At 34.8% G+C, this 14,290-nt stretch overlaps 1 protein-coding gene across 1 annotated transcript in view; it reads right to left on the reverse strand.

Moving 5' to 3' along the window:
- The window catches only part of pic (DNA damage-binding protein pic), a 47,847-nt gene extending 40,693 nt beyond the window's left edge, over positions 1 to 7,154 (reverse strand). Inside the window, exons 1-5 of the mRNA XM_071597506.1 lie at positions 6,915 to 7,154; positions 6,624 to 6,772; positions 6,442 to 6,542; positions 6,032 to 6,196; positions 263 to 401 (exon numbers count right to left, since the gene is read on the reverse strand). Coding sequence (XP_071453607.1) covers positions 263 to 401; positions 6,032 to 6,196; positions 6,442 to 6,542; positions 6,624 to 6,772; positions 6,915 to 6,975 — 615 coding nt within the window. The 5' untranslated portion in view covers positions 6,976 to 7,154. The remainder of the gene's footprint in view (positions 1 to 262; positions 402 to 6,031; positions 6,197 to 6,441; positions 6,543 to 6,623; positions 6,773 to 6,914) is intronic.
- Between the last annotated feature and the right edge of the window lie 7,136 nt (positions 7,155 to 14,290).

The raw sequence follows: 14,290 nt of genomic DNA on the forward strand, positions 1-14,290 counted from the left end.
ATGTAAAGCCAGAGTACAATGGATAAATAGCAACAAATTTTACTTCCCCAAGTTTAGTAAAAATGATGAATAGCCAATTATTACAATTTTCCACCATTTGAATTAGATTTATTAAAATGCAGGTTCCAGTAGTTTTTCATCATCCTCTGGTGACCTTTGCAATTCGTCAGGTTAATAAAACTAATTATGTAACAGACAAATTGATCCTTTTACATATTACAATATTACAGATCCTATAATTTAAAAATTAGTGCAAAAATACCTTCACAAACTCCTTATCTCTTAGTGAAATCTCATGTGTCTTGACATGGCGACCATTCATATCCTGATGGATCAATATGACAGTGGGATTAGCACAGCCATGCAGAAATTCAATATCCTGTACCAGCAATTCTTCCATCCTGCAATGAACAAATAAAAATTTACTTAATTTTCATATAAAAGCTTTCATGGATTTAGTGGTTGCTGGAGATACTTCAAGGTTGAAACTAAAATTAGGGATTTTTTTACAAGAGATGTAATGCAACATAAGGCGTATTCGGCCACCATAACTCAAAAAGACCAACATATATTCAAATTTTTAGTGAAATCACTTCAACGCCACAATTAATAAGTAGTGTAAATAAGTTTCTCGGACATTTTAGACTAACTACAAGAGTCCCACGGATCATAAATTTATAAATAACACATTTAATTGGCAAAACAATGTACTAGCTCTGCTCCTCAAGAGACAACCCAGCTGAAAGGGAACTGGCAACCCTGTTTCAGTTTTTTCAGCCTCTTTTGAGTCCCTCACCATCAACCAACCAATCTGCCAGGACCACGTCATTATGACTTCTCCCAAAAAAAGCTTGAAAATAATTTGGTGCAATCATCATACATTAAATGTAACATTTGTTACATGTTAAGTATTTAGTATGTTAAGACTTGGAATTTCTTTTCTTTTCTCTCTCTTGTGGAACTGTCTTCCATTGGTACCCTTCATCACACTTGGTCCTGTGCATCTCCTTTCATTTGTCTGCAACTTCTGTCATTTCTTAACCCATCAAGCATTTCAATCCTCCTCCTTCCCTTCCTCCTCTTTCCTTGAATTTTTTCCTCTATTTCTGACTCTTCTCAGCAAGCAATATTGGGGTAATATATGTCCCAACCAATATATCTTCCTCTTCTTGATTTCCATCAGCAGTTTTCTACCCTCTCCCATTCTTCCTTTCTTGCATGGCCACATATTTGACCCAGGCCATTTGCAAACTGAAAGAACCAAACCAAACAGACTGCATACTAGGGTTTATAAATTACTTCAATTGTTGATTTGTTCTAAATGCTAGTATTTAGCTATCTTCTATGTGAACCTGAATGGGTAACTATAGTGCCTTTGTTTCCACATAAAACCAAATTCCAATGCACATTGATTTAATTGCACAACTATTAATTCCGCCTATTAATCTGGGTGAACACCCCAGTATTTAAAAAAAATGGAAGCATATTGAAAGCAAGACCTTGAGCAGATACAAATTGAATGCTAAGACTTATGCCAGGAAAAATGTTAACCGCAGAAGAACTTGACCATCCTTAGAAGAAGAATTGACAAACATTAAAATTTTAAAACAATTACCATTACTGTAAACACAGACATATAAAAACTACTCACAGAAAAAAATGGGACAATAGACACGAATTCTTAATCACGTGCCAATTGGACTCATCCGATCCGGAGAGTTCCCATACATGAAAGACCAGGATGATAACTCATTTTATGGATTGCCATTCTCAACAAACACTCTCCTTTTTTGCCCAAAGTATGGGGATCAGATGATGTAGTTCTTTTGTGGAACACCACACATCACTTGTCACTGATATCAATGAGGTCAGCGTGACTACAGATTCAGTTTTTGTTAGGGCCTGCATGCAACGGCATATTGTAAACACAAACTACTACAGAAATTCCATTCTCATTGGGAATTTCTGATTCCCATAACATATGCCCAATATTCACATCTAACTCCCAAATTTTTTTATTTATTTCTTCCAATTTTTTTAAGAACTTGAGTAATTCCAGACTTTTTTCTAGTTTTCAAAAATGAGTGGGCACCCTGAGAGATGGTATGGAGGAACCAGTTAATGTGTGATGCCTTTATTAACATGAAGATGTCACTTTTTGACATTGAATGGCACAATTATCCTGAATACCCATAACAAACTGAAAAACAATTATCAGATTATATGGCAAACAACTTGGGGCTAGGCATTAACCCATTAAGTCCATCCACTAGGTAGCAAATGGTGTGTTAGCATCGGGATAAGAATGCTAGCTGGAAAATAAATTACTAAACTTGATGAATAAGTAGTCATTTACACGAGTCAGTAGTTCCTGGAAGATGTAGCAGTTCGGGTAAGATGTTAGATGAGGTAATACTACCTTGATCAAAAAGTTCCCGGAATAACCACCGTGTGGCGCTCCCATCGTTCCGATTTGAGTTCTGTTTTTTTTGTTAAATTGGTACATCTGTTGTTGATATTCCCTTTAAATCTTAGTGTCATAACTTGACATTTGCAAAAGTTACGTAGCCAAGAGTACATCTATCTCTGTGTGTGTTGGCGATTTTTTACAATTGCAGAAATGGATTTAAATTTGCAACAACGAACTTGTATTAAATTTTGCGTAAAAAACGGATTTAGTGGCGCACGGACGTTGGAAATGTTGGAAAAGTGTTTCGGCAACGATTCTCTAAAAAAAACGGTCGTTTACCAGTGGCACGAGCGGTTCAGAAGTGGTCGTGAGTCAATCGAAGATGATGAACGCAGTGGCAGACCATCGACATCGAAAGTCGGTGAAAAAATTGATGAAGTAAAAGAAATGTTGGTCAATAACCGCAAATTAACCATCAGAGAAATAGCGGAGGACTTGAAACTATGGATCCGCCCAAGACATTGTGGTTAATGATTTGGGTTTCCGTCGTGTAGCAGCAAAAGACCTCAATTTCATGCAAAAAAGAGACCGTGTTGACGTCGCAAAAGACATGATTTGCGAGGCTGAATCCGATCCCACATTCATCAAAAGGATCATTACTGGAGACGAGACGTGGGTTTATGAATACGACACGCAATCCAGACATCAGGCAAGTGAATGGCGTTCACCAAATGAGCCGAGACCAAAAAAACCACGTCGTTTTCAGTCAAAAAAGAAGGCAATGCTGACGGTTTTCATGGATTACAACGGTGTAGTGCATCATGAATTTTTGCCAGAAGGCCAGACAGTAAACAAAGAGTATTATTTGGGCGTTATGAGACGTTTGCGTGAAGCAATTCGCCGAAAGAGACCAGAAATGTGGGCAGAAAACTCGTGGATTTTGCACCATGATAACGCACCGTCGCACAGTGCTATCATTATTCGTAATTTTTTGATGAAAAATGCAACAAATACCATCCAACAGCCACCGAATTCACCTGATTTGGCTCCCTGTGACTTCTTTCTGTTCAATCGAGTTAAAAAACCATTACGGGGAACGCGTTTTAGCAGCCGAGAGGAAGTAATGGAAAAATCGCAGGAAGCACTGATGGACATACCGAAAACCGACCGTAACTTTTGCAAATGTCAAGTTATGACACTAAGATTTAAAGGGAATATCAACAACAGATGTACCAATTTAACAAAAAAAACAGAACTCAAATCGGAACGATGGGAGCGCCACACGGTGGTTATTCCGGGAACTTTTTGATCAAGGTAGTATATTTCTGTTTTGCAAGGATTACCCTGTAATTTAGCATATTATTCAGAGAGACCTTGGGAAGGGTAGCTACAAGATAATTTACAAAAACCCCTTGAATGGAAATGTGGGAGTAGACATAGCGATACAGAAGAAAGCAGTATGGATAGTGCAGAGCTTGCTGCATGACACACTCATGCATGGCTGTGAGGTATAAACAACAGGAGCTGTAGAGAAAAGAAGATTCAAGGTATAGCGGCTAAAGAGTTCATTTTCCTGGGCATTTTGCAGATTATGTAACATAGCTGTACATGCTATGCTTGACTTCTTTCTTTTACTCCCTTGTTTCTCTGTGAACATAAGGTAATGTTGAATTATTTTGCAACCTTTTTCAGATTTTGTTTTATTTTTTGGTAGTTTTTTTCTCTAATACCACAAATTTAATGGCACGCTCCACTTCTGCCAAGGGGGTGATGTGGCAGCTAGTGTGTTCATTTGTTTTGGCTTTGCGGACCAGCCTTCACTTGTTTTGATTGCAGCATCAGGTAGACGGGAATAGCTGGGCACAGCGACCGGCAGCAACAAGCCAAGCCTGCGACAGTTATCAGAGATCATCTGTGCACACAACCTCTTGTATAGCGGCGAATAAACGGAGTAACCCTTTGAATGATGGCTGAGGCCAATACTTTGTGGAAATCCATTTGTAAAGCATGAGGAAGACTCAAAGACTTTGCATTTCCGCAGGAAAGAATTTATTTTTGTCGACTAGTTTCCCAAGACTGTAGCATCGTCTGGACTCCAAGCATCTGGGATTAATTTGTCTTTTCCAACATTTAGAATTTTGAAAAAAATAAAACATTGAAATGCTTTACCAATGTGGTTAATTACCAGTAAAAAATTTGCAACAAAAAATTAATATAGTGTGTGAGATTTTCTAATACAGTAGCTTTACTTTTCAAAAAATAAAGCATCCTGTTGGAGATATTAGAAAGAATCTGAGAATGATTTACCAATAAACCTAATAAAATATTCATAAGTGTATTGTTTATTTAACAAAAAAAACAAAACTGCAGATGCATTACAAATTTATCTCACATTAGATACAATGTATCAGCTACTATTACACTAGGGAAGGTTTACCACTGAACATGTATTCATGAAACAGTGGGATGGTGCGGAGGGAAAGGCATTTGGCAATAGCATTACTGGAAGAGTGCTTTTGAACAAATTTTACTAAATTGTTGGTCTCATTATATAGTCTACGTCAAAGTGTGTTAGAAAAACAACACAATTCATATCTCAAGAATAAATTTGTATCCAGGGGCCAAAACAAAATAAAAAAGAATTGTACTTCATTTAGTTCATATGCTGAGCAGTTCATAAGTCGAGCTACCACAGCATATTGAAAAGGCTAAAGAGTGTTAAAGAGATATTTAAGAATTATTGACAAAGAACACACAATCAACATATATAATTTTCTGAAGACACAGCAATAATTGGTAGAGGAATAGCCAAAGATCTCCATGAATTACATCCATGGGAAAAGAAAAAATACAACTTGAGGGTAAATGTAATTCAAACCAAAAACATGCATTGACAGAGGAGACTAAGGAAGGAAAATACAGAGCAACTAAAACATAATTTTCACTAAAGAATCATTAATGTAAATGATGGCGATTTACAACACATAATTGGTACAAATTGCCTCACAAAAAAGAATCCTGCCACAAGCAAAGGATTACTAACATCCTACAAAACAAGCCTGGAGATGAGGTAATTTCATTAAAACACATACCATGAGCTTACTTCTCAATGCATGGACCCTAATACAGCAGTATAGAAGAGCAGACTGTAAGCAATGGATGTGTTGTTGAATGAATATAAAGAATTAATGGACAGAGAAGACTACCAATGAAGTCCCTTAACTAATTACAAAGAGGCATCTAAATGAGTAAACTCCACAGCATTACAACCTCCTCCTATGATTAATGATCATGATCAAATAATGATTATCATGCCAGTTTGTGTAAAAGGAAAATTCTATAGAATGAGGGATGAGAGCAACTGAGATTGTCACACGTAACTGACCATGACATGATAGAGTACTCTAGCTAATGATATAAAAAATCTGACAACAAACTTCCCTGGTTGCAGTGAAAATCACAGCTTCAAATAGTTGATGGTGTTAAAAGGGTGCTCTTTAAGCACTTCAAGTTATCATACTCCCAAAAATGGGCTCCAATATAATCATAAAAAACTACTACTATACCTTACCACTACGATGAATATAGGTAAAAACAAACTTACTTTGTAAATAAACTCACCTAATACTAGATGCCTTGAGTTCACAGTTGTGGCGATCCAGAGGAATTATTTTGAAAAGCCCATCATACAGACGCAGGCCAATAACTCTGGCCTCAGGATCAATTACAGCCAGTATACCAGTCTCGGATGGTTTCCCTATTCTGTCGGCTACATTTCCATGGGCCCTACATTTCAATGACAAAATAAGTAAATGTTAACCGCATTTCCTTTTCATCAGCCGATGCAAGCCAGTGGAAATTCACAATTCACCTCTTCTGTATGAGACTAATTACTGCTCGATTATCTTCCACAACTTTTGACATATAATATTCATATTTGTAGGTATATTCCCAATGACACTTTAATTTTAAATTTAATATGACTTCAATTGCATCCAAACAAATTGTATTAAAATTAAAATGAATCATACCTAGTCAGAATTTCTAGTTCTTCTCCATCTCCACCAACGCATTCCAGGATCATCGCATTATATCTTGATGTGACAATAAATAGAAGGTCCTTTTTTTCATGCTGAAACCAAAAATCAATCGGTATATAGGAAAAATGTCATCAATTAAATTACGAAGTCAAAAAAACACTTTATGTACATACTGGTGGCCGAAAAAACTTCATGACTGCTACTTTACCATACAGGCCAACTTCTTTCAAAGGTCTTAAGCCTTCAGGAGTAACTAAATACATTTCAAGCCTGGTATTTTTTGCTAGTATTAAATTTAAGTCGCTTGGCGAGGTGAAATTCCCTGAAACCAGGAGTGAGGGAGGGTACATAAGATCAACGACAAATGCATAAACACAATAGATTCATACAAAAACCGTGAATGGAGAGATCAGTGTATCATGCGAAATCAACAAATGATGGTGCGTTGAGTCCCCAAATCTTACCTGTGACACATGCCGTAACTGCAGTAGGCTTATGAGCCGTCACAACATAATGGTTAACCATTTTCACGGTGTATTTTTTCAAAAGTAACACCGCTTTCGGTTACATGAAGTAGTCGATCTTCCGACAAGGACTCTCAATGTTTATGGAATGGAGTATATATTCAAGATAACTATTTACGTTTATTTACCGCCGGTGAAGCCCTTCGGTTGCCGTCACGTTTGCCTCCTCAAGAGCAATTGTTAAGAAAAAGAAGCGACGGCCGAAACGAGAGGTGCTGCTACCTTTGGTGTGTTTAACTAACTGCGTGCTTCGTTGCGTTTCGTTGCGTATGATGAGCGTTTTGCGGTGTTAGCATTTTTATATTTTTTACGGGGGATATTTGTTAAGAGAAAGATTTATTCGATGGATGCGAAAATTTTGTATTTTTGAGAAGTGGACGTTGGGAGCAAGATATCTTGATTTATGATTTGGAAACGAAAACATGTAATTTTTCTCGTCAATTGTATTTTAAAATTATTACTCTTGAAGTGTAATATGCTAAATATTGTTAATGTTTGTATCATACGCAATTGCAATGCCATATATAATCTTTTAACTTATTCGGTTTAATTTGAGGAGTTGACTCTGATAGCCACAGACTCCTTAGAAACTTTCAAAATGAAAAGGATATAATACATTTTATGGAGAATTAATTGGGTGTGCATGGTCTATTGGAATTTGAAGTCGTTAAAACCCAAATATGAAATTAAAAAGTTATATTAAATTCTTCTTTGAAATAACAAAATCTTTCTTGCTCTTTTTTTTAATACTATACCCGACCTCATACCTGTTGGACAGCTCAAATTCCAGGTTTATTGGAGACTGAATTTAAGAGAGTCTCATTTACTGATTAAAATTTTGAACTTAGCGTTGGTGAGGCCAACATCAATTTCTTATCATGGAGATGGCACCAATCTAGCTATGTATCCTCTTAGTTATTACGAGTGTGAGGGACCTATGGTTGCCACCACTTCCAGCTTTTTGGTCCTGTCAGACTTCTTCTTGTGGGTCTTTTTTTTCATAGCCTTCTGAATGATTTGTTTCCTGGTGAATCTGAGGCATCTTCTGTTTTATATCGGGAACACAATTTGAAGTACCTAAATACTTAGGTGCTGTTAATATGGGACCATGGTTATAAACCTAGCTCCGATCGTACATCCTCCTCAAAATCCAAAGAAATTATCATCTGTTCTGGTGTGCAAAACTTGCTTTTGCATGTTAAGTAGTCATACACAGCTATTTACCAAATGTGCATTTGTCCAATATACATTCCACTGAAACAGTCTCATAGTAGCTGTATGGTATTCAATGCAACACACTTGTTCTTTTCCATTGAAATCATAAACTTTTGAGTGCTAAATATGAATCAAGTGGATGTTCGTTTGCCTCTGCATTGATGAGCTGCAGAACTTATTCATTTTTTAACATCATCTTCTTATAATCCTCCTCTTGCTATAAAACCAATTAATGCTGACGTCAATAACATAATAAGATAGAGGACTCAAAACTTCATTAGCCTACATTTGCATAAAACAAGCTATACGGGTTGGTTATCCTAAACTGATAAAATCGCTGTATTTCATCCACTAAACATGTATCTTCAAGGCACACTCATTCCATTTAAGAATGTTGTTAAAAATCTAGGCCTCCTGGTAGATGGAAATTTCTCATGGTCTCAAGTGTTTAAAGCTTGCAGAACTCTCAGTCAATCCCTCCACTCCCTTAGAAGATCTCAGTATGTTATGCCCATCACATTAAAAAAGCAGATAGTTTCTTCTCTCATCATTCGTCACTTTAATTATGGTGACATTGTGAATCAATACCTTTTAAACAAGCTGTCGGTAAAACTGCAATGGGTATTTAACTCATGTGCATGCTTCATTTACAACTTTACAATTACAGAACACATTACAGAATATTTTATCAAACTTAATTGTCTATATCTGGATTCTCATTGGAAACTCCTCATGCTGTCCTTACTCTACCAAATACTAAATTATAAAACCCCTCAGTGTTTTAACAATGACTTCAATAGCCTTGATAAAATGCATAAACTAAATACCAGAGGTAATCATAAACTGGTTATACCTCATCACAGAACAACTACATACAACCAGTTATTTGCAGTCACAGCATGTCGTCAGTGGAATGAGCTATCATCCATTATAACTAATGCACCATCTCGCCCATCATTCCAGCCTGCCCTTCATAAATCACTAATTTCTCAGTGAACTAACCAGTGAAAATACAGTTGTAAACATACTTCAAGATCCTTCCTTTTTATTTCGCAGGAGCATCATACTTTGTCTTGGCGCTTGTAAATTTTACCAGGAATTTTGTTTTACAAGTATTGTTTGCATGTATTGGTATGTCTATGCCTAGTATTTTATGTGTGTACATTGTATATTTCGTGTTATAGTTATTAATTAACTAGGCAACTAATGTATTGTATTTCTGTATGTTAGTTCTAAGATAATATATGCATTAATTTTATTGCTATTCATGTACAATTTGTGTAATTTATCTTTAAGTTTAATATTTTAAGTAGGTGATGAGGTGTTAGGTGGTAGAAGAGACTCCATAGTCTCAATCTCACCCCAAAATAAAGACAAATATCTATCTGTCATCTGGCCTGTAACAAATACTATATTTCTTATGTTCTCTTCCCATTTTTTAATTTGGAATATTATTTAATATGGATATTTTGTCTACATTAATTAATCGAACTTGGTATATATACATGCCTGTAAACCATCTGAATATCCTTCATACACAGCAAATCAAAATTCTTCTTAAATTCTAAATTATATTAAAATTCTGAGTAACGAATATGTATCTTTATGTTATTTCTACCTGTATGTAAATGTTTTTTTTATAATTGTGGAAATAATCTGTTTTTGCCTTTCTTTTTGTAAAAGGGTTTTTCCCATCAATAAATATCTAAAAACCCCATATTCAACTAAACTTGATACAAAGTGGTCAAAGGACAATAATGATATTTTATTTCCCCAATTGACAAATACATAGAATGGTACAGAATATCATACATTATTTATTCGTATAAGGTATATCAAGAAGTACAGTACCTTAATAAATGCTAGCCAGAAAAATTAAATACACCTACATGCATAATAATGTGCAGAATATAAAATTCAGTATTACCCAGAATCAATGTAGTCATTAACACTGTAAAAACATTTTTCCTAATATGTCAATAATACGGCCTTCCGACCGGGTATAGGCGCAGCATCTCAGTACAAAAACAATTTCTTTTTAAAAATAGAGAATGATTTCTCATATCTAAAACTAATGGGAATCTTGTGGAACATTTTCATGCACAGAGAAAGAGGTCCCTTGGTCATCCTTGTCATGCTAGCAGATACTACACACAGATAATTTTTGTCCTAGTCTCATAGGTGTGTTTGCCATTATTTGATGGGAATAAAGCCATGTACTTTTTTAGAAAAATTACTGAATTATGAATGAACACGCAAGGGACTGTTAACATGGCAAGACTTGGAAAGAGTGGTCTGCAGTGGGCTCTATATGGTTTATTGCACATAGACCTGAGCAATTTTTTTTAATAAAAAAATATTTTAGTTGATGACCCCTTTCCCCAGATTATGATACCATATGATAAGAGAGAATAAAATAGACCATAGTAGATTGTATTTAAAACTTCCATACTAATAGTATGCTTCAGAATTGAAAGAAGATAGTGCACAGAATTTAATTTTTTATTTAGATGTGTACGAGTGTGATCTGAAAAGTTTCCGACCTAACAAAGATACAAGACATTTTTTCTGAAATTTTTGAGGTCAGAAACTTTTCAGACCACCCATGTAATATGCAGGTCCCATTTCAGGTGTTAATCAAAATATGTTCCCAAAAATTTTTAGTCATTAATAACTTTACAGTTACTTTCCATTGGCTGAGAAGCATTTTTATCAGAATGACAGGTTTTTGCAGAGAATATTATGGCCTGTTTTAGTTTCAATAAGAATCAAGTCATTCCCATAGCATTATGTGCCCATGTCATGAATAATGGATTCACCTTAAGTCATCAGATCTTCAGAGGATTTCTGATACAGCACAATGCTCATATCATCTGCAAACAAGACACATTTACTGAGGGGATTTACATGTAATTTTCTAGGGAGATCATGTATATAAACGAGAAATTGAGTTGGACCCAACACTGATTCTTGAGGAACACCTTTATCAGCACTTAATAGTGAAGAGAGGAAGGTATTCCTGGAGGCTGTGTCTGGCGAATACGGGGGATGAGATATCATTACAGTGCTGGTTTTGGCCAAAAATTCATGAACAAGCAATGAAATGTGAGCAGGTGCATTATCATGGTGGTAAAAGCCATGATTGTTTTCCCACTAATGTGGGCATTTTCTCGTATTGCTACAAGCAAATGGCATTGAACTTGTAATTATTACTCTTAATTGTTTGTTTGATCCTGTGACTCATGGTGTACGATACACTATGCAAAATTCCCATTACTTTTTAACACACCTTGTATCGCCAACACGTAATTTTTTATGTATTCTTCCCATCTTGCTGAATCCTTATTTTTGCAATGAACACTTTTCCATGCATATCTCTCCTTGTGCGCCCAGATTTTCCTTTCTTTTATTATGATCACTTTCCTCTACAGTAAATGCATTGTAATGTGTCTCCATCAATTCTCTATATTATTGCATTTCTCTTTGGACCACATTTTGTTCACCATATCTTCTTGCCTTAGGTTATAATTTAGTACTTCAAGATTTCTTCTCCAAAATCTCAATTGACGGCATAAATAATTTTCTGATATATCAACTGTAATCCATGATTTTATGATCTTTTATCTATTTGCCATTCCTATTATTTGTTTTTGGTTTTCATTACTCCTCATTCGAGATGTTTCCACCTATTTACTGTACCCATCTTTTTGTCCTCAATCCATATTTTGGAATGAGATAGGATTCAATAGATGCTCTTTCTTGACTAATTGAAGTAGAAAGGGAAAAGTAGGAGCCCAAGATCTTAAAAGATCATACAGGCAGATAAAATTGGAGGTTTATATGCAATGACACAAATAGTCTTCTTTTCCAGTTTAAATATGACTTGGGAGAAAGGAGATGAGCTCCAGAGAATGATATCATATGCAATATTGGAGTAGATAAGGCCATTGTAAAGCATTAGTAGCACCTCTTTACTCACTGTTTTCTTCAAAGTTCTTAGGAGGAAACATGCTGAACTTAATTTTTCCTAAAATGCAGTATATATGGGTTTCCCATGTCAAGTTTGAGTCCAAATGAATGCCAAGAAATGTTGTGGATGTGGTTAATTCTTAATTTTAGCTATTCACTGTTGTAGGAGGACTGGGTTTGGATGGAATGAGAGAAAAACATATTACCTGGGATTTTTCAGTTTCAGACGATTTTCTTTGAACCAGTGTATTGCCAGCTGCAATCTTGATGTACACTTTGAAGTTAATTCATTTATGGAGGTTACAGATACTAATATATTGGTATCATCAGCTTATAAAATGTGTTTAATCCAATTTACTCCCATTAAAACTGAGGGCAGATGATTAATATAAATTAAGAAAATTACTGGATTAAGAATAGAGTCCTGAGACACTCCTATGGATTTGGCTGGGTAATGCATTCAAAACCACTGACTGTTATATTGACTCATGATCTTTTAAATATGACTGGATCCACTTGGACGACTATATATATGTGTGAGAACGGGATATTTTCTTTGTACATTCCTGAAGATGCTACAGTGTAGCGAAACTAGTTGAAAATAAATCAGTTATTTTATGTGGAAACTGCAAAGTTATTTAGTGAAACTCCTGTTTTTAAGTTGACTTTTCTGAAATAGAAATATGCATGTTTGCCCACCCAAGAATTTATCTTAATCCTCAACAATATTTATCTTGACAGCTGACTTCTTGGTGCATACATAACTTTAAAAAATATGGCAGCAATTCAGTATTTTAGGCACATTCAAAAATAAAACGAAATTTTAAAAACTGGATTAATTTATTACAGCCTTAAGTTACCTCTTACAGTACATAAAAACAAATCAAAAGAGTGGAAAACAAATAATATTTTACCTAGGTTTAGAAATTAGGATAACAAAACATTTATACGTTATAACTATGTAAATACATCAATTGTAATTTCAACAGAATTAAGCCGAGGAACTAACAGCTAAAAACAACTGTTCTATAAAATTTCAGCAATGTGACCTTTTTATTTTTTTAATAACAACCTACTAGAATTTGTGATCAAATGCTATGACAACACTGGCATAGAAAAACAATCTTAATTTAAACATCATTTAAAGTTTAAAGTGCACATAATATTTTTGTGCTATTCATCTATATCACAGCCTAATGTGTATGTAAAGCATCTCAAGATCAGTCATATTTATTTTCATTTTTCAATCAGGTTGAGATTCTTTGGAATCATATAGGGAAAGACCTGAAATAAAGAATCCTATGCCTCTTGAGATATTTCCTTCAAAACAAATGCCAGGCTCTTGCACGAGCAAGGCTTCATTTATTCTCTACTAGAGTTTGTAGACTATCCTGTAATAGAGCAATGAAGACAAAATTCCTATGAGAATTTATAAATATGAAATTTTCACTGGGCACTTGTAAATAAGGATTATTTTAATTAATTTCTATCACTGATAAGCAAACGGTTTTCATGATTTCCATTTGCCAAAAACTTCTAAAAAATGTAATTTTCAGCTTTTTAAATCTTTCTAAAATGGATGATATGTTTAATTAATTTTTAAAATTAGCATTCAATGGAAATTCACCTGACTAGAGAAAATCCTAGAGAAATTATCAATTGAAAACAAAACTACCTGCACATATGTCCTTCCCCCTATTTTGATATTATAAATACAGTTCTTTAAGAGGTACCCAAACAAAATTTTGAATATTCATTTAGACCACAGTACTAAGTATACAATTATTGCTTGTAATCAAGATTATACTCACCAACATGAAATGTATTGCTATCACAAACAAAGAGATTATAGAAAGAGATTAAGTACGTACACCATTTCATTCATTAAAAATAATAACATTAAGATAGATAAAACTTTGTAGTAAATGCACAACACCATAGTAAACAAATGGAATGCATAACAAAAGCGTTTTGTGGTTAGGCAATGAAATATACCATGCATATAATCATAATTTGAAAAATCACAGTCCAAGGTTACATGATTGATTAGTATAATGGCCCAGATAAAATAAAAAACAAATCCCAAATGAGAATGGTATGAAATGGAGGAACCAATATACAAGTTTAAATTG

Source organism: Hetaerina americana, unplaced genomic scaffold (assembly GCF_022747635.1).
Source record: "Hetaerina americana unplaced genomic scaffold, ioHetAmer1.1.p SCAF_9, whole genome shotgun sequence".
Taxonomy (NCBI): Eukaryota; Metazoa; Arthropoda; class Insecta; order Odonata; family Calopterygidae; genus Hetaerina; species Hetaerina americana.